General features: G+C 29.5%; 2 protein-coding genes across 2 annotated transcripts; one reads left to right on the top strand and one right to left on the bottom strand.

Annotated features, from left to right (window-relative positions):
- Positions 1-4812: 4812 nt before the first annotated feature.
- On the top strand, positions 4813-8870 carry LOC135929805 (NADH dehydrogenase [ubiquinone] 1 beta subcomplex subunit 8, mitochondrial-like). The gene is made up of 5 exons (XM_065466527.1): positions 4813-4949; positions 5010-5221; positions 5319-5383; positions 5428-5518; positions 8572-8870. The coding sequence occupies exons 1-5, from the start codon at positions 4859-4861 to the stop codon at positions 8707-8709; spliced, it is 597 nt and encodes a 198-aa protein (XP_065322599.1). The 5' UTR covers positions 4813-4858; the 3' UTR covers positions 8710-8870.
- A 790-nt stretch (positions 8871-9660) lies between these two features.
- On the bottom strand, positions 9661-26772 carry LOC135930537 (probable muscarinic acetylcholine receptor gar-1). Its single transcript, XM_065467344.1, has 2 exons — positions 26679-26772; positions 9661-12556 (listed from the first exon to the last, which is right to left on the bottom strand). The coding sequence occupies exon 2, from the start codon at positions 12538-12540 to the stop codon at positions 9697-9699; it is 2844 nt and encodes a 947-aa protein (XP_065323416.1). The 5' UTR covers positions 12541-12556; positions 26679-26772; the 3' UTR covers positions 9661-9696.
- Between the last annotated feature and the right edge of the window lie 230 nt (positions 26773-27002).

Consider the following 27002-nt stretch of genomic DNA (forward strand, 5'->3'; position numbering starts at 1 on the left):
TTCATAGATTTTTTTATTGATTATTAAATTCATTCAAGAAGTTAAAAATATATATTAAATTTTGGAAATAAAATTATTATATAATTTAAATTTAATAATATTATATACATAAATATTTTATTTGTTTACACAGTATTTTTTTTTAAAATGGGATAACAATTAATTTTTTATTTAAATTTAATTAATGAAATTTAATTTTTATTAAATTAATTATTTTTGACAGTAATCAATAAATCCTTCAATATATATATAAATTGTATATGAGAAGAGAAGAGAAGAGAAGAGAAGAGAAGAGAAGAGAAGAGAAGAGAAGAGAAGAGAAGAGAAGAGAAGAGAAGAGAAGAGAAGAGAAGAGAAGAGAAGAGAAGAGAAGAGAAGAGAAGAGAAGAGAAGAGAAGAGAAGAGAAGAGAAGAGAAGAGAAGAGAAGAGTAGAGGGCTAACTAATTTTTATTTTTTCACCCAAAATTAATTTATTTCCAGTTAGATGGAACTGTTTAATCTTAGACATTAGAGGGCAAAAGCGCTATAAAGACAGTTCTCGTGCTATACTGCTCTCACTACCCAAACAAAGTATCGATTTATTAGATTTTTAAATGTAGCTTTGTTTTATTTTTTGCTTATAATGTAATAATTGCATAGTCTATAAACGATAAAAAAATCAACAATTACAAATATTTTGATATAGTTAGTTTGTGATCTATAAAAAAAATGTATGTTAAAAAGTAATGTTGTTAAACGGCGGCTCATTTTGAGCCGAATTTTTAAAACAGCTGACTCGATTAACCAGAAAAATATGCCCTAAGCCAAACATTTGGATTAATATAATTCTAGATCTTCGTTCCTTCTGTGAGCTAAAATCTTCAGGCTGCATAATATTTTTTCTGGGTGAAATATTGAGTTAGCAGTTTTTAAAAATCGGCTCAAAACGAGCCGTTTAACTACACTAGGGAAAAGATTATAATTAACGTAATAAAAATAACTATTTATGGTAACATTCATTTAGCATTTTAATAATAAAATCATTTCTATACTATCACATCCCCTAGTCCTAGAATGACGATCAAAAAGTATAAGTTTCGCCTCGCTGGAATAATCTTTCAGCACCTGGCATGATAAATATTGGCAGGCATGTGCAATATTATTAATCAATTTAGCTTGAATCGAATTGGTGTATTTGGATGTAGTCCCTCCCTATATGCTAAAATTATTATTAATGTTCTTTCTATCTCTTTAAAACTGTTTGCATTAACATTCTTATTAAATAAAAATACTATTAGATTTAAAAATGTCAATTACATTTAGGGTGTTTTTTGAGGTTATAGCTACTAGATTTATTTGAGATTAGATTTTTCTTTTACAGTTTGTACAAACAAAATTGTGCCCATCATATGTTTTTACATTAATTTGAAAAATATTTTTTTTTAAATTTTGGAAATGGAATATATTTATATTATTGTTATCAGGAATATTTTCTTCCAGGATACCTTCCATTTCATAATAATATCATCATTGTCTGACTCACTTACATCGATTTGGATATCCATTTGCGATGACATTTTAAATGATTTACACCAGATGATTAAAAATATAAATTACAAATTGATGATATAAATTTCAAAATTTAAATAATCAAATTATAAATTTATAATTAATTATTATATTATATTTATATTTTCACGTTTATAGTTACATTCACTATAATTAAAAAGTAGATAAGATACTAGGTAGCGCGCTTGCGCTAAAAAATAATTGGGAAAAATGTGGCGCGTTATTATTTATAGCTACCAAAAAAAAGATATAAATTTGAGCTTTTTCGTTTTTTTATTCATTGGAGTGCGGTTAAACGACCCGTTTTGAGCCGGTTTTTAAAAACGGATACCAAATATTTTAGCCGGTAATATATTATCTAAACCTCGAGATTTCGTTAACAAATGTTTAACCCTTTGTGCCACCTATGAGCAAAATCGTAAAATTTGAATAATATTCTGTTTAATAAAATATTGAGGAGTCAGCTGGTTTTTAAAAATCGGCTCTGAATGATCGGTTTAACAACAACTAGGAAGATGAAAAGAATTCAGACAATTCTTAAAAGCTACAAATTACGATGCGGCGTTGTTTTCACCGACTTATGCAATGAATGCGAATTAATAATTTAAGTGAATTTATGCTATCATCTCTAATTACAGTAAATTCACATCTTTGGGGAATTTTTGATTAGTTTGCGAGGAAGGAGCCTAATCATTTAGTACTAACGCAGTGTCTATGAAAGTGTGGGGGAGAGGGGAGGAGGTTAGGAACTAGGAGTAAAATATTTTACAAAAATTATTATCATTGGGTATAATGTTAAAGGTAAATCATAATGAATTGTTCGATTTTATAGTCCTCAAATTAATACAGTAATACACCAATGTAAGATATACTCTTATATCATTATTAATATTAGGGCATATCTCCCACCCTTTAGGGTTTGGGATATTCTTAGTTCTTCTATATTTCTTTTACAACCTATAAATATATAAAAAATTAATAAATTTGGTTTAAATGTGGAGATATTATTTGATTTCATGGGGATAGTTTGTATTATAGCTTAGCCCAGACCAGTAAAATAATATATTTTTTTTCCGCAGCTTAAATTAAAAATAAAATTTATATATTGAAATAATATTTTAATTTTAGGTTACTCGAAAATATAATCACGAATATACATTTTATTATTTTTTATTTGCTTATGGTTTCTATATATTATATGACTCATTTATCGTTCACTCAATTTGATGAGTAAAATAATAAGTGAGTAAGAAGCCATCCTTCTTGACGTAACCCACATAGATCTCATTGACATTATGGATTAGTAAACCCTTTCTTTTTCCCTATGTTAAAAAAAGGCTCTAGTAAAATTTTAGTATATTAACTAATATAATTATTAAACTTTCAGAAGACATATATATATTATATATAAAATTGAATAAAAGATTTGACAAATTTGAAACCCCAACGACAACCCCTCCCCCTGCCTCTTCAAACATACCATTATATTATTTAATTTAAGATAAACTATATATTATATTTGTTATGGCTATATATAATAGAGATCTGCAAGTTAGGCCCGGCTCGTACCCGACTGGCTTCGGGCCGGTCTCGGGCCTAATTCTATTTAAATTAATTTGGTTCGGGAAAAATTATGACCGGACCTTAGAAATTTTTTTAAATATATCTTAAATTTGTCAATTTATATATTGAATTTTTTATGTAAAACAAAAATATTTGATTTTATTTATCGAAATTAAACGACATATAACATATGCCTTTTATTTTGAGTAAAAAAATTAATTTCTATATTTAAATAAATTCGTGCAGGGTCGGGTCGACAAATTTTTAAAAAAAATTTCGGGCTTGGCTTGAAAAATTAGGCCCGATGCAGATCACTAATATATAATATAATAACAGTTTATCTAGATCGAAAAGCTGTGAAAGTGCCATTTAAAAACTTAAATGAATATTATTTTAAATAGGTAAGGTAATCTTAAATTCGAAAATTGTACAGGGATGAAATATATTAAGTTTGAAATAAATCTTTACCAGATAAAATGCTTATCAGAAATTAAAAGGAATTTGAATTTGAACTAGTATTTGGCACTCTTTTTTTAAATAATTTTATTTTCCTATTGAAGATGAAACAAATTAATTTTGTTATTTTAGGCATTCTTTTAAAGTCGCATATTATATTTTTTTTCTGTGCAAAAAGTGATGTATTTTTATCACATACATTGTGTTTTTCCTTAATAATAGTTAATAGACGAGGTGGATAATTCTATTTTTTTAAAAAAAGTTATATAATGGATTCATATAAACTGACCATCCAAAAATATCACTTATTTTTATTGATCACTTATTAACTGGTTCACCGAGGCTTGATGTGAGATAAGGTTAGTTAGCTTTAGATATATCCGTTTTGTAATCGTATACTTACAAAAAATGGGATGATTGAAAATGGGGATCTAATAAATTAATTTTAAATGTATTTTTAATTTATAGGATATATTAGGTGAACGCTTCGCTATGTTCATACTGCAGTTTGGATTACGTGACACGCACTTAAACGTTTAAGCCCTTTAGTGTTGTACAAGAACAAAGTTATATTCTTCATTTCCATCAAACTGGATATTAAGCAAAAGGCAATAAGGAACCCTTTACCTGTTAGTAAACAGGCCGCATGTGTATGTACGCACAATAGTCCGAAAGCTGCTAATTTCGTCTATTAACCGAGATTAAAAAAAGTTGAGCAAAGAAAAATTCTCTACCTAAGAATTACAGATTAAACACTTACTTTAAGTGGAGAGAAGTGGTTTATTTTATTTTAAGTTTAATTCCAATTAATAAAAAATAATTTGTTGAATACTTTTGTGTTGAATTTTAATTTCTTTTGTGTATCTTGAGGTATCGTAGAATTATTAGGGTGGGGGAAGTTAGAAGTAATTTGATTTTAGCTTGAGTAATTTTTACGAATATTTTATTATTATCAAGTTTTATAAACTGCTTAATATTGATGTTCAAATTTGATAGATCTTTTATTGCTCTATAAAACTAAAGCGTTTTATATTTTCTATATATTATATATATATAACAAAATGCAAACACGATCCAACTTAAGAGAAAATCATAGATACAGGTAAATTACCAATATTAGGATCAAATCTATGATCTTAGATCCTTTGACCTCAATTATTTAGCAAATCTGAATTTATATTATAGCTATAGACAAACCGTAGTATAACGACGATATCACAGAAATATTTTGATTATTTAATACATGTCATTCAATTTGTAAATGTACAGCTGTTTCATTAAAACAAATTAATGTTGCTTTGCACAAAAGTTCTAAAGTTTTCAAAGTACAAATTCTTAACTGCCAAAGGTTATAGACCAACTAGTGTTGCTTGGGCTATAAGTAATTTTGTTTAAGAATTATATAAATGCATCAAATAATACATTATTATTTGGATATTAGAAGGTGATTATAGTCCAGGACCATATCCACAGACTAAGGCTGAAAGGCAAAAAGCTGCAAAACGATATGGACTTATATATGAAGATTATGAACCTTATCCTGATGATGGGCTTGGTATAGGAGATTATCCTAATTTGCCCTTGATTGCTGGTGAAGCTAGAGATCCATATTATTCCTGGAATACAGACTTGTATAGGGATTATAAAGAGCCAGTATGTAAACTTATATGTTTATTTACTATCATAGAAAATGCAATACATTTAAATAATATTTTAACTTTGAGACAATAATTTAATACATTATTAACAGGTTCATATAACATGGAATTTAACATCAGATCGTATTGATCCCAATTATATTCCTGTAGGTGGATGGTATATAATAAATTATTAAACTAAATTTATCAAATATTTATAAGGTGGAAAGTAATGTTATACTCTTGGGGTTCTCTATTTGGATTTGGCTTTTTATGCTGGCTTGCATCTCCTTATCAATTAATGTGGCCTGCAGTAAGTACTATTTTTTAAACTATGGTATTTTGATATTTTTTATAATACAGTTAGTAGTATATAAAATTTAAATCTGGCAGCACCATATGCATAGACACGATTTTTCTAAGGGGGGGGGGGTAATTATTAATTGGCTGTTTTCCCCACCAATTTTATTGGAGTCTTTAGTTCTACTTATTACAGCCTAATTGATGACCAATGACAATTTCATTGGTAAATAACAAGCTTAGAACTGTTCCTAACCATTCTTAATGTAGATGGCATATGATAGAGGTTTGGTCTGGCAAAGGAGTCCTATTGTCATTCTATATACTCGTTGGTTGGGTTTAAGTGAAAAGAGAAAAATATTATTTTAAATTTGAGGGCCAAAAATTTTATTGAGGGGCCAGATTTGGTGGTCAAAATTTTTTGGGAGTGTCCAATCCCTTCTCCTGAACTTCTGTCCCCCATTGCTATGGGCCTGCCTAATTTTATTAATTACATACAAAAAATCTCTTTTTTTGACTACCCAAGGAAAATTATTAAAATCTATTATTATATTTGTTATTGACTCTAATTGTTTAGTATATTTTTTTTCAATATCTTTTGCATTTTAAATAAGAATTTTGGAAATATTATAAATGTTTAGCATTCATATGTATATTTTTTTTAATAATTAATTATCTTAAGGTTATGTCCTAAATATATTTTTAAAAAACCACAAAATTTATAAATTTTCACAATTTAATAAAAATAATGAAAAATGTCCAAAATTCTCCTTTGTAAATTAAAGTATTCAAAGTGCTTGATTACGAATAAATATTAGTTATTTATTATTATCAATATTTAAATTTTCAAGTTGAGTAACTTACAAATCAATGCAGCCTCAATATCTCCTCGTAAATAAATGTGATAATTCAAGAAAAGTTTAAAAACTACATATCTTTACAGCCTTGATTTCTTATTAAAAAATAATATAAGAGTAACTTATCTAATAATTAAAAGTTGGAAAACCTGAAATAATATGTGTTTTTAAGGGATATCAAATTTTATAAAAATAAATTAGATTTCAATTGCATGATAACTTCTATTATAGGAAGATAAGGTAAAAGAAAAATGATTCTCACATATTATACGTTCAAACTCGATTTCATAAATTTTAATAATTAATAAATTTATTTTATAAATAAATTTTTAAACTGCACCCACATGATATAAATTTTTTATTTTTTTTGCACTAATATATATCATTTTTATTATTATAGTTATAATCATAAACTTGTAATTAGAAACGAATTATAAAATAACATAACAAAAAATATCAATATTTTTCATTTTTTTAAACAAAAAAAATATAATGATAAATTTAACATTTCTTCTACTGAATACCCTATTATAAAGTGTCATCTATAATTAAGTTTATCACTTTTGTTGGCACTCAATATATATATAATATATATGTACCCTTTAAATTTTTGTTCTTTGTGATTCAATCATATTTTGCTTCTTTTTTCTTGTTAGAAGTAAAGAATATTTATTTTTTAAATCATAAAAGGTGCATTTTGCATTATTATCTTGATCTAGCTATTAATTCAATGATAAATATTAAATAATAGAAATATAAAAGAAATTAATATCTATATTTGGGCCACTATATAAATAATTTTATGTCAGGCTCAACCTTTTTTTTTTATTATTAAAGATTTATTTGGTTTATCTCAATATAAGATAAAATTAAAATAACTATAAAATAAAACGCCATAAAAATTCTATACAATAGAATTAAGATATTTTATAATACAAAAATATAAAATAATACCATTTACTTAGATGGAGATTTTCAGATTCCTACATGTTATATTACTTTTTGGTTTGTGGGAATTGAAAACTTGCCCTCAGAATGTTTGGTTAATATCTTTGCATTTTTCCTTTAACCAAATATATTATTCAAACAAACTGAAGATTCTTGCTTGTTATGATAAGAACCACCAGAAACTTTTATATTAAATATGTTTTTATACATCAGTTAAATTATATAAAAATTAAGAAGATATCCAAGGTCAAGAACAACTTATCTGTAATTCACAAGGCTTTATTAAAAATAAATTGGTGAAGTGATTCACTTTATATTGACCGCCATGATCTTCCTAGCCTCAAAATTTTGAATTCTTACCAAATTACTTTTACACTTCCCTTCCCCATTATTAGTAATGTAACTGCCCATTGCTTATTATAATTTGAAATATAAATAAATTTTTGTAAATTATGAAAAAAAATGATTTAGACCACCAATATTTTTTTTATTAAAAATAGGTTATGTAAAATTTTTTTCATTTAGAATTGATAAATTAATTTATTTATATTTTTTTGATATTTAGGACAGTAGACGAATATATATATTTCAAAAAAATTGAAATTTTTATTAAGTCTTATTAAAATACACTTTTTTTAGAACTTGTATCTGTATCAGCTTCCATACAATTTTACGGTTTTAAAAGGAACAAACATTAATTCTATTTGGTTCTATTTTAAAAATACATTAGGTTTGGGTTAGGTTCTAGAACCATTTTTATAAATAGCACTGAGTAGTAGAGTTTTTTATGAGGTTTTTCTTTTGCGACCATCTGTAAAAACTTTATATGGGTGTTCCGGGAGTTAGATTAGAGTGTTATACTTGATAAATGGGATAATTTTTTTTTAAATTTAGTCAAAATCAAAGTATACTTTATTAAATGAAGAATAGGAAGAAAAAATGATTTGAAGTTTGTCTTGGAATTTTTTATAATTTACTTGCCATCATCTATAATATAAAGAGTTTTAATATGGAATGTCGTATTTAGAGGCCATTTTGCTTTAACTTTGGACACCCGCAAAAAAAACTCTCTAACTTAAATAAATGTCTAAAATATCAAGGCATTATATGAATAAGTTGAGCGAGATAAAAACAGTTTTTAAAATGGTGGGAGGGGGGGAGGGGGTAAAATATTTATTACCCTACCCCATGCATTATTTATTATTTTTTTTTATATACCTTTTAAACCTATTAAAACGCATTTAATATTTATTTCTTTTAGATGGAAAAACTTTACCCGTACGAATACCTCGATGCTTGGAATCATATGAAGACTACGGGAGAATATCCCAAGGAAATCAAGAGAAGAATTCATTATTCCTTTCCCAAAACACCCCAAGATATGGAATTGCACCCTTAAAACTTACTAAATTTTTTTTAAAATTATGTATGATTCGATACGTTTACATTCTTATTGTATTTATTATTATATTATATAAAATGAAAAATAAATGTAATTTATATCCTATTTCCCCATTTTCAATTATTTATTAACCGATCAACAAAGCGTCCAACTTTGAGACATCTTACTCATTAATAATAAATTTGCCCTAAAAATTGTTACTATTTGAATATGTTTTGCAAATATGTTTACGGTATTGCCACTAGTGTTTGTTAAAGGGGTCAGTTTGAGCCGATTTTTAAAAACGGCTAACTCAACCAGGAAATTGCCTGAGCGTCGAGATTTCTCCAATAGATGTCCTATGTGCCATCTTTGAGCAAAATCTTTAGGCTTGCATAATTATTTTTCTAGATAAAATATTCGGTTAGCCGGTTTTTAAAAATCGGCTAAAATTGACCCGTTTAACGACACTAATTGCCACACACCCTAAATGTTTGATACAGTTGGTGGAAAGTAATTTATATTTTAGGGTTTCTTATTCCACTACATGTTGCATCAATAATCATAAAAATATATTTGGGATTCATGAGAGAGAAAACCTATTGTATTTTAAAAGGGCTAAAAATTAATTTTTAAAATATATCAACAAAACGCTACGTAAGTCGCGTGTAGGAAGTTCACGCTATTTGAACCATTCAGGTTTATTTTTAATCAATCAATAACACATGGCCTATACTCTTTATCATTCATTCATCAATAATTTTGATACGTAGTTAGATACAAATCCGGGCACCCAAGATGGATTGCCCCAGCTGATTTTGGATCATTTATAAATCGTGAATCTAGTTCTAGAATAGTATTTTTTTTTTTATATTAACGAAATAAATAGATTTAATTCATAATATTAATTATTTTATTAACATTATACATCATACATCAACTATAATAATATATATATATAGGGCAATAAATAAATAAAATGTCATTGTTTGCTTCCTCTTTTTTTTAACTTTTGCGAAAATCACATTTTAATATACGAATGAAAGTCTTTTTGAATTGTTGATTTGCCAAGGCGTACATGAATGGATTGAGTGGACTATTGAGGTAACACAGCCAATAGGTGAAATTATAAAAATGAGTGTTTATGGGAAAGTCTGGGTTGAACCCCCTTATGGTTTCGCATATGTGATAAGGAGTCCAACACAGAATAAATGCTCCCATGATGCAGGTGATAGTCCTCAAGGCTTTACGGGCCCTGTTTTCCGACTTGGATTTCTTTCTATCGCTTCCTTCCTGCTCCCTCCTACCGAATTTTAGCATTTTGCGTCTCTCACCCTTCTTGCCGATGCCATTTATTTTTGTATAGGCCACTATTTTACTCCCAATGCCTTTGTCCATCTTATCTTCGTCAGCTTCGACACTGGACGATGCCATATTTTGAGGTGCGTTGACGCTGAACGAAGAAAACATGCTACTATTCCTTCTCCGGCCAGTCTTAGCGTCTTTGGCTTTCCCCTGAGATTTGTTACGTCTTTCCTTGAGAGAACTGGGTAACCTAACAATTCCCGGTTCATTGTCACCCAAGTGCTTACCACCGTTGGTATCGACCAGAGAAGGTGTTACCGAAGAGGATAGAAACGTATCTTTTGTGTTATCCGAATGAGCGATATCTTCTACGAAGGGTGTAAGTGGGGTTAGAGTTGTATTAGTAGACTGAAAAGAAAGTGACCCTGGGACAGGCGATTTAAATAACTTACCAGGGGTCTCGTAACTTTGTTTCAAACCTGGTAGGAATAAATTTTTTCTATCCTTAGTGGTACTTGGTCTTTTGAAATTCTTTTTGAAACCTTCGGCAAAACTTTCCTTAATTTTATTGTCCTTACTGCAGATCTTATCCGTATCTTCAAAAGTAACGCCTTGGATCATTAATACCGGATTTTTTTGTAGGCAATTATTTCCGCGGATATTATTGGATTCGCTCATTATATCGTAGTCGGTTAGAGTAGGCGTGTTCGTGGTTATGTAAATATTTAAATTCGTTATTCCGATAAACCGTTGACTCGCCTCTATTTCGTATAGGGTACGAGGGGTCGGGGTTGTGACGGATGAATAGGACAAGATGGTTTGTGTCATGGTGTCGACTTTTTCAACTTTGCAGGTTTTCTCAATTACGCGAACGTCAGGCGTCTCACTTTTAGCATCGGATTTGGACAAGAGCCCCTCTGCAAGCCCGTCTATTTCTTTTTTAAACGTCATTGGCGTAGTTTTTTTCTCTAGAGAATACGATTCGCGTTCAGTTTTCGCGTGTTTCTTTTCGTTCCTATGGGGTTTATTCGCTTTGTTAGACCTACCCGATTTAGATATCTTGTTTTTATCCTTTTGATGACCTTTGGTAATGGCCACGTCTCCGGACTCCGAAAATTCGTCGGAATCTGATTCGTCTGAAGGAAAGGAAATGCTACTTGACTTGTCCTTTTCTCTTTTCTCCTCCTTGGAAAAACTGGTAGTTTCATGTACGACGTTATTGGACGTTTTTAGGCTCAATAGACCATCCTCTTTAGAGTATTTAGTTTTCGATGCTCTTCTTCTAGAAGTACCCTCTCTAATACTTTTCTTGTTCAGCAACGCATTCTGAACTATCGCCTTAGCTCGTTTCTCTTTTTCGATCGACTTTTGCGCCAAATCGTAAGCCACCTTGTATATTCCTGCGTAGAGCGATAATAAAACCACTAATGTTGACCAATAATAGAAAAATATGAGTGAGGTATTGAATACTCGATTATCTCTAAACGGCACGTAGCATTGATCGGCTTCAACACCACGTGTTCCAAAAAAGTACTGCCAACCGAAAATGGCTATGAAAAATATTGAGATCGGTATACCCCAAGCGCAGTAGATCATAAATTTAACCTTAAATGGAGTGCGCCAATTCCTATACTTAGCCGGTATGTTAACTGAACAATAACGATCTAGGGTTATAAAGAATACCGTGTATTGCGAAGCTAAGCATACGGTGTAATCAGTTGAAAGCCACAGGTCGCAAAGAATCTCTCCCAGAGGCCAGCTTCCTACCAGCAAGTAAAGCGAATAGAAAGGCATGGAGGAAACGCCAATAATCAAATCAGATATGGCGAGAGAAACGATGTAATAATTGGTCGGTTGCCTCAATGTCCTTTCTATAGCAAACGAAAATAGCACGAGTAAATTTCCCATTATGGTGACCGTCGACAAGAGAACCGTGAGTATTATTATCACAATAAATTGCCAAAGTTCGTAGGGTTGTGGAATGGAAGATAGAGTTGAAATGTTCATGTAGCTCGAATAATTATCAAACGAGTCCAAGGAATTACCGTGAAAATCCAGGATAGACACGTTGGAATCAAAATCGGTTTCGAAATAATCGTCGGTGAAATTAAAAATGATGGAGTTGGATTCCTTCTCCGAGAAGAATGCCGAGGAGTTAGGATCGGATAGCCATCTCCTTTTCATAGGGTGATCACTATAAAGTGGCCCCTTAATTATTCCATTATTTACACTCCTCTCGTAGTATCCAGATCTATGATATGTTTCAGTAGGTGTGGCAGTAAATAATTCTTTTGATTGAGCGCTTTTGTTAACTCTTTGATTGTTCGGTAGATTTTTAAATTTTTTTAATTTTTTTAGCTCCAACGTCACTTGATAATCATTCTGGTCCCGTAATTTTTGAGCGTACCGATGTATCAACGATCCATTGCTTCGCGGGAATATTGAGACGCTAGCGGTCTCGCTTTGCGTCTTGACGCGTATCAAATAGTGATGCACTATTACCATCAATTTAAATGCGGAAATGGTCGATATCATACTTGTCATTCCATAATTAGCGTATCTGCGATCGATATAATAATAATTAAAAAAAAATTAAGTGATTTCAAATAAAAGTGTCGTGTTTTCTAGAATAAATAGCAGTCTCGTTTTTTTTAAAAAATACAATGTCCCAAGTCATTTATTAGAGATCCGTACCTACGAGAGTGCATTTAGGAGGCCAGTATACCCACCAAAATCCCCGGGAAAATTTTTAAATAAAAAAAACTGTTAAAAGTTTTCGTTTTTTTTTAAAAAAAAATAAAAATATAGAAAATACATGAATCAGATCTGCAAAGGTTGCTATTGCAAAGCCTAGCCCGGATTTATAGAAGTCCAGATGGTATTTTTTTTAATTTTCGGGCCCGGCCCGGATTTTTTTTTAATTTCGGGCCCGGCCCGGATTTTTTTTTAATTTCGGGCCCGGCCCGGATTTTTTTTAATTTCGGGCCCAGCCCGGATTTTTTTTTAATTTCGGGCCCGGCCCGGATTTTTTTTAATTTCGGGCCCGGCCCGGTTTTTTTTTAATTTTCGGGCCCGGCCCGGATTTTTTTTTAAAAATAAAAATTCCGGGTTTTTGAAATGCTATGGTAAAAATGTGAGAAGTGAATGAGAATGTTGATGTATTATTGTTATTCGATTATACAACCATTTTTAAATAATATATTTTTATTATTTTATTTCATCCATTTATTTTATAATATAAACGGCGGCGCTGGTAATTTTAAAAAAAAAATTATTTTAGCCCCGGCTCGATTCGAGCCGGGTTTATTTTACAAAAAAAATTTCCGGCTCGGTCCGTGTACCCGGGTTCTCGCTTGCAGGTCCTGCCAGGTCTCTGACATATATCATACTTATAAATTACCCTATTCAATTAATTTATAAAACTATAATAGATTGCATAATAAATATATAATAATACCTAATTAATATTCTAAAGCTGCTTATTCGCGAATCCCCATTTAAAAAAAAAATAACAAATTTTAGTTTTATTTAGTCCGCGAGAAAAGAATTACAAGAAAGAATATGATCAAAATATGCAATTTTTTTAAAAAAAATGGCGGCTTCTATCTTCAGTGTCCCTTAAACGAAGAAGTTACCCCCTGTTTTATTACAATTTCTTAGGGCGAAATGTAAACTTAAACATTTTTATCTGAGGCATTGTGAAGGACAGATTTAGGTCCAGATTTAAGGGAAATCGCCTATGCAACAGCTGATTTATATAAAATTTAATTTTGGCCTATTCATAACCACATGATCATTCAGATTTGACAGTTTAATTTTTAAATATTATATTAACTCCCTAACCCCAAATAATATTTCTCTAACCTTTAATTCTATTCCTTAATTTCTGTTACCTTTGTTCGAATTTTTTAGAATATATTTTATCCAATTTAAAAAAAATTAGGTGATCATTCATATACTGTTTTTAAATCCATATGATAGTAAAAATATAAATGTCACACTATGACAGCTCTTAGAAGAATTAAGAGTACTCCTGAGGATGGAAGATACGTCCTAATACTATTTTTCTCTCAAAGACCACGAAATAAATTTTAAAGAAAAAATGTCCTCCTTTTTTACTTACTTTAAATATTTCGACATTCTCAATTGATCTTTATTCTATCTATCACATTAATATCATTTGGGGTAAGTTTGCAATATCCTTCTTCAAGGATTTAGAATCTAACATCCGTGAGCCTACTGGCGATCCCCGAGTAAGCTTCTTTCCTCAGACTCTAGACTTGGCTCTAGCGATTCCCAAAGCGAATTATCAAAGTCTTTTCAATGGCAATCTTCTCTTCCACAGACCTTCGCTAGATTCACTCTTATCATTTTACACTTATATTTTCGTCATATTAAATATTTAATTTTTTGTCGTACATAAAATTTTCGTGTTGACTTCATTTGGACAAATAAAATAAAAATAAATTGTCATCTTTTCTTTTCTTTTCTTTTCTCTTTATCTTTTTTTTTCTTTAATTTTCTTACAATTTCTTAATTTTTTCCTTTATTTTTGTGTTCTTTTCTTCTTTGGAAGAATTCTCATTTTAAAAAAAAATCTTTAAATTAGCTTCATCAATCATTTCATGATTTCGCTAATGCGTTTATTAAATAATTATGTTTCATAAAAAATCGTGAGTGGTATAACACATTCCCCTCTTCAAGCCTTATTTTTGCTAAGTTTATTAATATCTTTTAAAAAATATATATAATCATTGATCATTTCATTTTTTTTTCTTCGTGGATAAATTTGAAGAATTTTTTTTAAGAAAAATCCAAAATCATTTTTTTCGTGATCATGATTCCAATCTTTAAGTGGAAAATAAAAAAGAGGAGAAGAGGGGGGGGGTCTCTATATAAGCCCTTACAGCATAACTTATTTATTTTTTTTGTGTCCTTATCATTTATACATTTAATCATAATTATCTTTTCCACTTGAACCTCTCTCACTTTTCTGTTCCAGCCACCTCAGGTTCTAAGGTTAGTAACGCTGAACCACCTCACCGATTTCTGCCGATTTTATCAAATCTCTACATCTACACGCATTTAAATGGGTAACTTTAAAACTCTTTGTAACAGCTCAACTAAATTACTTCTTAAAACAAAGGCATTGTAAATCTTTTATATAATTCAATATATGATTCTATAACTATATAATTTTAGATTGATTGATTGTCAGATATAAAAGCAAATAGGTCATATGTCGGCCCTCAGAATATTGAACCAAAAGTAATCTTGGTAAATTGACCATGGCTTTGCCGTTAAGCCCCGAGGATCAGCTCTTTCCTTCTATTGAATGAAGGAAACGGAAGGGGGTAGGAATGGATCTGTCTGTTGTATATATGAATATAGTGAGCTTATTTTTTTTACTTCATCGTAACCTAGATGACTTATAACGTTCGATCTTTATTCTCAACTCCGATCCTAATTTATCCTTTAAACTTATATTATATATTTATTTCCTATCATATGTTTCACCATTTTTTTTTTTTAGTTTTGAACAAAATGTCATCCACCTCTTTCTTTTCCAATCTATCCTACCAATCTATACTTTTTCCCTCAAATTTTATTTTTATAATATTTATAAAAATTATTAATTCTCTTGATTTTTAGACGCATTTGACTTCGATTTACATTATTTTTGTATTTTTTATAATCTCTTTATATATTTTTTTAATATTTTCCTTCGCAAAAAAAAATATTTAAATTCTTATTTCGAATTTTCTTTTGTGAGGTACAAATCTCTGAGGAATTGGTGCCAATAATCGGTAACAAAGTAAATAGATATATTATATTATATTATAAATAATTATTTAAAATATATTTTTTGAATATTTTTTTTTTGTAGAAATGGCAAAAAAATATATTCATATAATTGAAACAATGATCCTATAAAAGATTTGAATAAATATGATTAAAAAAATTGCTATAGGTTAAACTAGATTTTTTTTAATTTCCCGGCATTTTAAGCCCTTTAGACACACCTATCCCACCCCCCCCCCCCAAGATGGCGCTGACCCTTCTCCGAAGACTTAATTAAAATATGGATGCCGTATATGATAATCAAAATGGTTTCCCTCCTCCTTATATTCAATGACGTAATTGCATTTAAACCCCCACCCCCTCCCTTCTTCAAAATCCTCCCCTACCGAGTGAAAATAATACGTCGATTTAAAATCCATCATAAATAGTCTAATAAGTGTTACTTTTCAAATTTACATGCCAATCTCTTTTTTTTCGAGACGAAGTTATTCAATCTGACAGTTTACGATTTAAAAAATTGTTTACATGATCATATAATTTATAATGGTTTTCATTTCCCAATCATTCTTTCTTATTTCAAAAAAAAAGAAGTTATTTATGAATTCTATATTATGCCGTGAGTAGTGTTATTAAGCGGCTGAGCCAAATCGGCTTAGCCCTTAAACTCAGCCAGTTTTTGCGTCGAAAAATCGACTCAAGCTCATTGAGCCATATGAGTTGGCCAAGTCGGCTCAGGAATTATCTCAAGCCGACTTTTGAGCCGAAATTTATAATATTTGTAAAGTGAGTCCAAAAAAAACTTAAAATTTATTATTAAATTTTTGAAAGTTAGAAAAAAAATTTAATATTAAAAAAGTACATTTTGTCTTTATATCATAATAAATATTAATATTGTAATATGTAATATATATTTAACTATTACTAATAAATTATCATTAAATTTTTTATTTTTTGTAAAATTTTTAAATTCAAAAAAAAAATATTAAAAAAAATGAAAATTTGATTTTTTTTTATATTTATATATTAAAAATAATGGGAAAAGAAAATTTTTTTTTTAGTATTCATAATAAAAAAAGATATCTTGTTCTCTAAAAAAATTTATATATGTATTTAAAATCAATATAAATTTTTTTATAAAATATAAAAATGATGATAAATAAATTTAAATAACACATAAATGCCGAGTTCGTAGCACAGCGAGGCTGTCCCCCTTCCCCCCCCCCCCCTCATCCCATTGAAATATTGTAGAAATTAAGATAATATTGTCACATTCATAATTTTAAAAATCAAATCTGTATTTTTAAAAAAAAATATACAATCAATTTTTGAGTATTTCATAACCGAAATTCTAATTAAAAAAACTATTATTTTGAGTTAGTTATTTTATGCTAAAAGTCCCATGTACTTCTACCTAACCAAAGCGGGAATCGTACCACATATCTATATGTTATCTTCAATGGCTTTTTCCCGGGCAATATGTCATTTTTACAACTTTGAATCATGTTCAGAATACCTATCTTATGAATTATAGACAACAGAGTTGTTAAAAGATACTTTTTAATGGATCTAGATACAGACACATCGTCTAAAAAAAATAGCTAGATACCGATATTTTAATAAAAAATCTATCTAGATACATATACAGATACCACATTTTTATATCTAGATACAGGATCTAGATACTTGAACTCTGATAGACAATATTGCAGTTAACCTTTGAGTCATTTATTTATTTGATTATAAAAAAATATACGAAAACTCTAATATAATTTATATTAAGTTTAAAAGTTCGCGGAAAAAATTGTCTGAAATTTCATAGGGCAAGTATTTTCCAAAACATGATGGAATACATATCCGGTACAAGATTTTCAAAATTTAAAAAAATAAACGCGTTCAAACCATGATTTAAATTTGAAAAAAATAACACATTTGCCGGGAAAAAAACACGTTGACGCTTAACATTATATAAATTTTTTAATTCAAAGTTTCAACCAAATCTTAAAGGTGCACCCTGGAGGGTTGGGGCCTAGAAATCTTTCCGAAGAAGTCAATCTTAGACCCTACGCCACGGATTACCTACCTGGGAATCCCCATAGACCTAGACAAGACAATCACGGAGATCTCTAAGGTGCACCCTGGAGGGTTGGGGCCTAGAAATCTTTCCGGAGAAGTCAATCTTAGACCCTACGCCACGGATTACCTACCTGGGGATCCCCATAGACCTAGAAACCAAGACAATCACAGCCGATTCCAACACAAGGCGCCGATTAGAAAAATGTCTGGAGGTCTTTAGAGAGGCACTCATACCAGCACCTGGAGCTGGGGCGCATCTTGGCAGAAAGAAAATTATTTTCTAGCTTTAATAATCTAACCAGCCAATAAATTAGGTTATAACGATTAAAACTCGTAACTTATTTATATTTATTGCTATAACTATTTCCCAAGATGACCTTGGGTTGGAAAAAGAAAACAATTTTTCAAAATTTTTTTAGACCGAAAAATTCTGGAAATTTAATTCGACTATATATATATATATGCAAGAATAAAAATTTTATTTTATGTATTGGTGGTTAGTAAGATTGGTGTTGAAAGCTTTTAATTATTAGCGAATATCGGGGTTTTTCTTCGATGACGGATGTGTACTACAGACATATGATAAGATGGATTTTTTTAGCTGAGAAATGCCACCCCGGTCACGGGGAGGCTTGGGCAGCCGGGTGCTAGGTTACTTGTCCAATAAACCAAATAAAATGGCCAGCTGAACTCGTGGGCCATTCAAGGATGATAACGATCTCTTGGGCCAGCGCTAGGATAATGGTGACCTCGGGGGCCGTTTAACCACAATGTATACCAAGCTAAAATAGACTTGATAACGATACTCCGTTGGGAGATCCATCGGGATTGATACTCCGGTGGGAGATCAAGCTTACAATGGAATCGATAAGAATACTCCGGTGTACTCCGGTGGGATATCTGTCGATATTGATAGTGTGAGACCAAGATAGTTCTAAATGTTTATGATTCTAGGGATGAGTTGACCCTAAATCCTGGGATTCTCTCGCACATTCCGATCTTTTATTCAGAATTATTAGAAGCTTTAAGAAGCGGACAAAGAACTATCTCTTAGGCGATATTTTTCATTTTATAACATATACTGGAGTTTTAGAAAAGAAAAAAAAAACTCATAGAGACCATAGGAGTAATCTTTAAAAAAAAATCAACACTAAGATAGATGTTATTCCACCCCTGAATCGAAAACTTCAAATATTAATAACTAGTGGAATCAAATTACAATTTTTAGAAGCGAAAGACATACAAGCAGGCTCATTCAAATGTTTATAGATATTTTTTTTTAAGTTGTTAGTTCAATTAAAATTTAATTAAGTCCAAATTTTTTTGGTGAAGAATTTATATTCGATTTGTGTTATATATATATGTATTTTATTTTCCCCAAAAATAATTATTTAAAATTATGACATTTTTTTTTGTTCAATGCCAATAAATATAATATTTGAAAAAGGGTAATTTACATTATTAAGAGACAAGAGGGGTCTATATAAGTAAAAACCCAGACCAAGGCTTTGCCCAATACAATGTAACTGGAGTTTTTCTCCCTCAAGGATGTTTTTTATCTATGCTGAACTTGGGCTCAAGATAGCACGGAAGATTTTAACTTGTTGAGAAATGTAGCAATAAGTGTCTTAATTTTTGTTGGTTTCGATTAATTTTGGATATGCATCTACAATGGCGAGCATGGCGTCTAAAAGAATCTGCGATCTGATTACATTCTTTGCAAGTGTATAATTGGTTAAGAAAATGGTATGCCCAGGCGCGGCAAACTGGTCATAGAGTCGTCATCTATTAGTTGATTATTTTGGGATATTGGTGAAGGAATCAAAGACATTCATGGCCGTCGTTGTATGAAATTAAGCTTCCCGAGGGAGGATATGTATCGGTAATCATCGCTGCTCAAGTTGAGGTAAGAGAAGGAACGAGATAATACTCCTAACATCTCAGTCTTTTTGCTTTTGATGAATCTGATTGAGATGTATTTGGCAAACCCTTGATGTTCCTGCAATTTAAGGCTTCTTTTCATCAAGCCATCATTATATCAATTAAAATTGATTTTGGGGGAAATGATGTGTTTTGCGGATTTCGTTAGAATATACCAAAGACACATGAGTGACTTAAAATCTCCAATAAGGGATCTCACGATTAATAAATGAATCCTCTAGTTAGAGTTTGTTTGTCGTATTAGCCTGAATATCGAAATAATAATTTTTATTTCTTCCGATTTTTCCTCTCAATAATTAGTAAACAACATTGATAAAGCCATCGAGTGGGGGTGGGAGGGGCGGAGAGGGAGGGGTCAGTATGGGAACCTTCCCCCCTCTTTAAAAAAAATATATAAAGTTTTCTTGAATTTTCTATTTCAAATTTTGAGCAAAAAAGTCAAAAAATAATTTAAAATATTTCTGTTTTATGATTATTCAAATGAATTTATTTAAAAAAAAATGTCTTATGCAAATTAGAAGAATTATTACGATATTATATGTGATGTTGGTTAATTTTAATATTATAGACTATGCAAATGAGGATATTTTCGAGATGATTGTAGAATTTTACTTATTAACTTTTTATTTTTTTTATATAATTTTATTTTACTGTAATCTTTTTTTTATAATGTTATAATTCAATATATTTTTTATTTTTTACTTTATAATTGTTCTCAATTTTACAATTTCATCCTTGTAAATTTTAATATTTTATCCAGCCAAAAATTTAAAGCATATTTTAATGCATATTTTAATTTAATATATTTCTACTAATAACTGTGATTAGGGGCGAATATTTCTAGAGTGCAAGAAATGTTCAGATATCCCAAAGGGACCGAATTCTCTTGAATCAAATTATTTCTGAGACTTTTTTTTATTGAGTTACGATAAAAGAAACTGCAAAGGTCATGCCCGACAATGGAGACTTGAATATGAAGCTAGTATTTCTGGATCTGTAATAGACTACTTTGAGTGCCCTGGACGAAATATCTTAATGGCCTGAATGGGATATTGCACGTAAAGCTGATACAATATTAGAATTCTACGAAAGCCCAATTATTTTTTAATACATTTGAAAATGTATTGATAAAATATTATTTAATTTTACACGAAACATTTGTGCAAAAGAATAGAGATAATATCGCCCAAGAATTTCACTTAGGTTTATGTGATTGTTGAGGTGAAAGTGAAATTGTACGTTGAGAGATCACGAGCCTAGTACTAGCACGACAAACAAATCGTTTCGACGATAACGCGGTCTACACGGCCCGATTAAGATAATAACCAAAAATAACATTATGTAAGTCTAAAATGCTTGATTAACCTCAATAAAAACATCAAGATTAAATGATATTACACCCTCCCGCATATAATCACGGTAAACCTTTATATATAATATAATAAAAAATTTTATGTGATTGATCTTAATATTTAAAATAATAATACAATAAAGTTCAGTTCACTATAGTGTTTGTTAAAAAACGCAATTCGGATCGGTTTTAAAAACCGGCCCGATAAAGATTGTAAACCATAAACATTGTGTAAGTAAAGATTTAGCTCATTCGCTGGCAGGAATGCTTTGCTTGGACATCTATTAGCCAAATCTTGATGCTCGCATAATATTAGTTTAGCTTAAATCTTAATCGTGCCGTTTTGAAAAATCGACCTAAATTGGGCTTTTTAACGACACTAACACTGCATCACAGTTAGCGCGAATTGGCGACGAAATATACAAAAATGAACGTAAAATTATTATATTTCTATGATATTCTGTGAATTCGCTCTAACTGTGAACGAAGAGTAACGTGGACTCAAATTGAAGATTACTACTTATGAATTAACAGTGTTTTATTACAATTTTTTCGATACATTTTTGATTCATTTCAAATGAAGGATTCGTGACTAAATGAACTTGCTCTATCTAATTTAGTGCGAAAGAACTGACTCATATCTTGAGGTTGATACCAAGCATAGGCTGCTGAAATACTATTCACCTCATAAATCCTTATTTTAAAATTCTTGATATTTGAAGAAAAAAAATTAAATATTTCGTTAAATTTTATTTCGGTGGGAAATAAATGTATATATCTGAAAAGTCGATTAATTTCAGAATTTTGGTATGGAAGATATTTTAAAATAGATAATAAAGTCCAAGAGACTCAATGGAAGCATTGCTTACTCTGATTCAAATTGCTGTGTATTTTGGCATCATTATCAATTAGTAAAAACAGAAATGAAAAGGACCTTTAATTCATTGAGGAAATTAAAAAAATTTACATTTCCCGCATCGCAGAACAAATTATTGAAAAAAATTGGACGCAATCCGCAAAGAAGATTTAAATTATCTTTTTATTTTATTCATGAACGATATTTGGTTTAACTATTATAATAAGAGTCATCGTATAATGTTTAAATTCTGTAATTTGACTGTGATTTACAAACCGATTTAATATGGCTTACAAATAATTTTCAACAGTATTAATAGCTACACCTCACTCTAAATACTTCAATTGGGTAGGGTGTAGTTCCATTTTTTAGTCAACTATACATCTGGATTACAAGGTTTGTTGGCATCCTCGAGAAAAAATAAATCCTCCATATAACTAGTGTCAGCTCACTTTGGGTTGGTCTGTGATCATATGATATTAGATAAGATGAGATTCGCTCCTAAATATTTTGTATATCTCGATATTTTATTATGACGTGTTTCGAGATTGTCAATTTTTAAGAGAAGAGAAGAGAAGAGAAGAGAAGAGAAGAGAAGAGAAGAGAAGAGAAGAGAAGAGAAGAGAAGAGAAGAGAAGAGAAGAGAAGAGAAGAGAGAGAAGAGAAGAGAAGAGAAGAGAAGAGAAGAGAAGAGAAGAGAAGAGAAGAGAAGAGAAGAGAAGAGAAGAGAAGAGATATAATAATACCTAAAACTGACGATGCATTCAATGCAAATCAGCTGGACGGGCCATTTTGGTAAACCCATATAGTTTATTATTTCTCACGTTAAAAACTACTCTTTAAATTGATAACTTGCTTCTCCTTATTATCTCGATGATCAGGCAATTCTTTAATAAAGTTCGCGTCAGCACATAGGAATAAATTGACCTCTCGTTTAGGATAATCAAAATGGCAACCCCAGCTGTTTTTCATTTGATGTGTACACTTTTAATAAAACGCATCGCCATTTTAGGTATTATTATATGTCATTGATTACGACCAGAAATTAACTTTGCAATTACAGTGATTACAAATTTTTTTTTTATTATTAATGATAATTCGATTATAAAAGGAAAGAAAAAAATACAAAATTTATCAATAAAACTGAATAATTTCATTAATATTTATTATTGGAACGATAATTAGCGCGAAATAATTCTCGATTTTTCCCGGAAAAAAAATATATATAAAATAAAAAAAAAATATAATAAATAATTATTTAGTACTTATTTTTTTAAAAAAATGATTGTTTAATTTTTCAGCGGCTTGTTTTTTTTAAAAAAAAAATTTTTTTTATATTAATAAAAAACAAAAAAAACAAAAAATTATTTATTGGTTACTTAATAAAATGTTGGACAAAAATTATCCTTGATTTTAGTACCAAAAATTTAATAAATCGTTTTATATATTATATATAATAACGATATTAATATAAGTAAGAGGAGATGTATTTTTATTTTGACTCATTAGGAATTCATAATAAATAATAACAATTTGTGCCATGAGTAAATTTATATATATATATATATAAGGTTTTCTGTATAGTAGTAATTGTGGTTAATTGGTAAAATTTATACAAGTGGAGTTTAAAAAAATTACGTTACCTAAAGCATTGTACCAAAAAATATTTCAAACTTAATAATAAAACAAAATAGAGAATTTATAAAAACTTTTTTATGATTATAATTCAAACAAAATTAAATTTACCATTCCTATAGATCCACTTAATGGTTCTTTTTTGCCAATAAACATTTCATATTTTTTTTTAAAAAAAAATAAATTCTAGATAGCAAAATAATTAAGCATTTTACCAAACCCCCCAAAAAAAATTATATAAATATTTTAGAGACAAAAAAAAATTCATAATTGAAAATGTTAAGATTAAAACTATTTAAATTCTGTAATTAAATAATATATTCTAATTATATTAAGCCTTCTTTAGTGTTAGAAAGAAAGAAAGAAAGAAAGAAAGAAAGAAAGAAAGAAAGAAAGAAAGAAAGAAAGAAAGAAAGAAAGAAAGAAAGAAAGAAAGAAAGAAAGAAAGAAAGAAAGAAAGAAAGAAAGAAAGAAAGAAATGAAGGAAAGAAATGAAGGAAAGAAATGAAGGAAAGAAATGAAGGAAGGAAGGAAGGAAGGAAGGAAGGAAGGAAGGAAGGAAGGAAGGAAGGAAGGAAGGAAGGAAGGAAGGAAGGAAGGAAGGAAGGAAGGAAGGAAGGAAGGAAGGAAGGAAGGAAGGAAGGAAGGAAGGAAGGAAGGAAGGAAGGAAGGAAGGAAGGAAGGAAGGAAGGAAGAAAGAAAGAAAGAAAGAATGTGTTTTTTCGGCCAATGTGTTGTTTTTTTTTTCAAATTTATAACATTTTTTAGCGCCTTTTTTTAAAAAATTTAAAATCTGATTTTATGATTTTACTGAGAATTGATGTTTGGAAATACCTACCCTAATAAATTTCAGACAATTTTGCCGCGAACTTTTAGAAAACTTTAATTTAAAATTTATAATAAATTTTTTCCATACATTTTTTTTAAATATAATTTATAAATGACATAAAAGTTTAACAGCAATATTGTCTATAATTCTTAAGATAGGTATTCCATGTATTTCCGGTTAAAATCAGATTTTTAAATTTTTAAATAAACGCGCTCAAAGAAACATGATTTAAAGTTGAAAAAAACAACACATTGGCGCCAAAAACACTTTGAAGCTAACATATATATGATTCTATAAATAAGTTTTAAATAAATTGCATGAGGGTATTCTTAAAATACACAAGATAAAATAATTATTGCTTTTCTTTGTATGTAAAGCAGTCTATAATCAATAGCAGAGCAATCTAAAGAAAATCCAATTGTCACTTTTAGTCGAGATTAGAGATAGGCTGACCAGCCGATCCAGCGCCCATAGATTCTCAGGTTAGGTCCTGATTGTCTTAAGTTTCAATAAAAAAAAACTAAGCTCAACTGAATCCACGATGAATGAAATTATTAGTAATAATTCTTAGAGTATACGAATTGATATATTTTTTAATAAGGGCTTATGCCTAGTCTATTAGGGAGAGAATCGAGTTATAAAAATATTTATATAAGGGGGGAGGTCTTTTATGGTTATTAAACGTTAATTTAGGTAGTCTTTCAGTTCTAGCTATATATTCCATAGAATCACCATCATAAGGCAAAATTATTGCAATATTTATTGCAATAATTTAAAGTAAATTAACTTCAAACGCGCTTAAATAGTTTGTGTAAGCCTCATTTTTTTTCTTGCTTTCTAGTGGAGGTCCAAGCTCTACCTTTCTTGCTAAAAAATATATTGATTCCCTAGTATACCTAGAATACTTAGTTACCATCCAGAACTCGGGTTCTTCGTAACGGAGATCAAATCCAAGATAGGAATCAGAACCAGCTGATCTAATAAAAATTTAAAAGTACTGGAAGCACGTCTAACAATAAATAAGTATACAATGATATAATTTTTTTGTGCGAAATAGTCTTTAGAAAGATTAATTTTTTTTAAAAAAAATGTTTTCCAAATCATGTTTTGTTTATTAACCGAAGTTTAGAACCAGATAAACCGGTAGAAGGGGGTTAAGTGGACCCTGATGGTAACCTCTTTTTTTTAAAAAAAAATATTCTAATAGAAACAAGTAATTTTACAGCCTCGAATAGTTGTGGAAAATAAATAATTTATAATAAAATAGCTATCATTTCGTTATCATTAATTTCTTAACGTGCACTTTAATAATAAAAAATAAATAAAAATAAACCTTTATAGTTGATTCTAAATCAATTTGCGTGACAAAAAAAAATGAGCTTAAACCGGTTTATCTGTTCGAATCAAACTGATGTTGTTATTTTTTACGAACCGAACGGATACCTTAAACGGTTTTTTATATAAACCCGAACCGGTATGTACTACGGTTTGGGATCCCTAAAACAAATCCGATACTTTTTCGTAATTTAAAAATTGCTCAGTTACAAATTCTGATTTTAAATATAATTCCGGCCATGGAAAATACCTCTTCCCTACCTTAAATTTTTGCCGCAACGCCTTCAGAAATTTTTTTTTAAAAATTTGTATAAGGGGCATGGGCACCACGTATTGATCTATAATGTGATACTGTTTACACAACGACATAAATACTTTATATCCTCCTCCATTGAAGTCAGCTCTAGTCGATTATTGTGTGGGCTGTTGAGGGATACCATCGAAACAAATTTAATTTAAATACCTTTCAATTAGTGTTGTTTATAAATGGCTAACTCAATATTTTATCCAAAAAGCCTTAAGATCTAGCTCGTAAGAGATGGCACAAATGTTTTGAGCATCTATCAACAAAGTCTCGATGCTTAAGGCACATACCATTCCTCCTGACTAGAATATCAAGTTAGCCCTTTTCAATGGTTGGAACTTCCATGTATATACCAATTTTCAGTTCAATGAAGGAATCATAATGTCTGAGGCTGGTTACTTAAAGCCATTGACTGCCACGCTTATGCCATAATAATAATAAAGTAGTGTTTAAAAAAAATATTTCTTTTTCGTGCTCAGAATAATAATAATTTTTCTCTCATCAAAATTCTTAAAAAAATTTTATATATATATAATTCTATTTATTATCTTTATACATGTTATCAAGACGGTGATCATCTAGAATATTCTTTTGCCACCAGTAAGAAATTTTATAAGGAATATAGTATTTTGCCTATATTAATTGTTTTGATTCTTTATTTTTATAACAACCTAAATATTTTACAAGAATTTTAAAAAATATAAATGTAATTTTTAATATAATAATAATTTATTATTAATTTTAATGGGGAAAACTCTTAAAATAATTTTAAAAGGTAAGTAATAATAAATTTTATTTTTTTTAATATATAAATATTAAAAATTACATTTTTTTTTAAAAAAGAAAAATTTAAATATAATGGTCAAAAAAAAAATTTAAT

This window comes from Gordionus sp. m RMFG-2023, chromosome 5 (genome assembly GCF_954871325.1).
Source record: "Gordionus sp. m RMFG-2023 chromosome 5, tfGorSpeb1-WG-v2, whole genome shotgun sequence".
Lineage (NCBI taxonomy): Eukaryota > Metazoa > Nematomorpha > Gordioida > Chordodea > Parachordodidae > Gordionus > Gordionus sp. m RMFG-2023.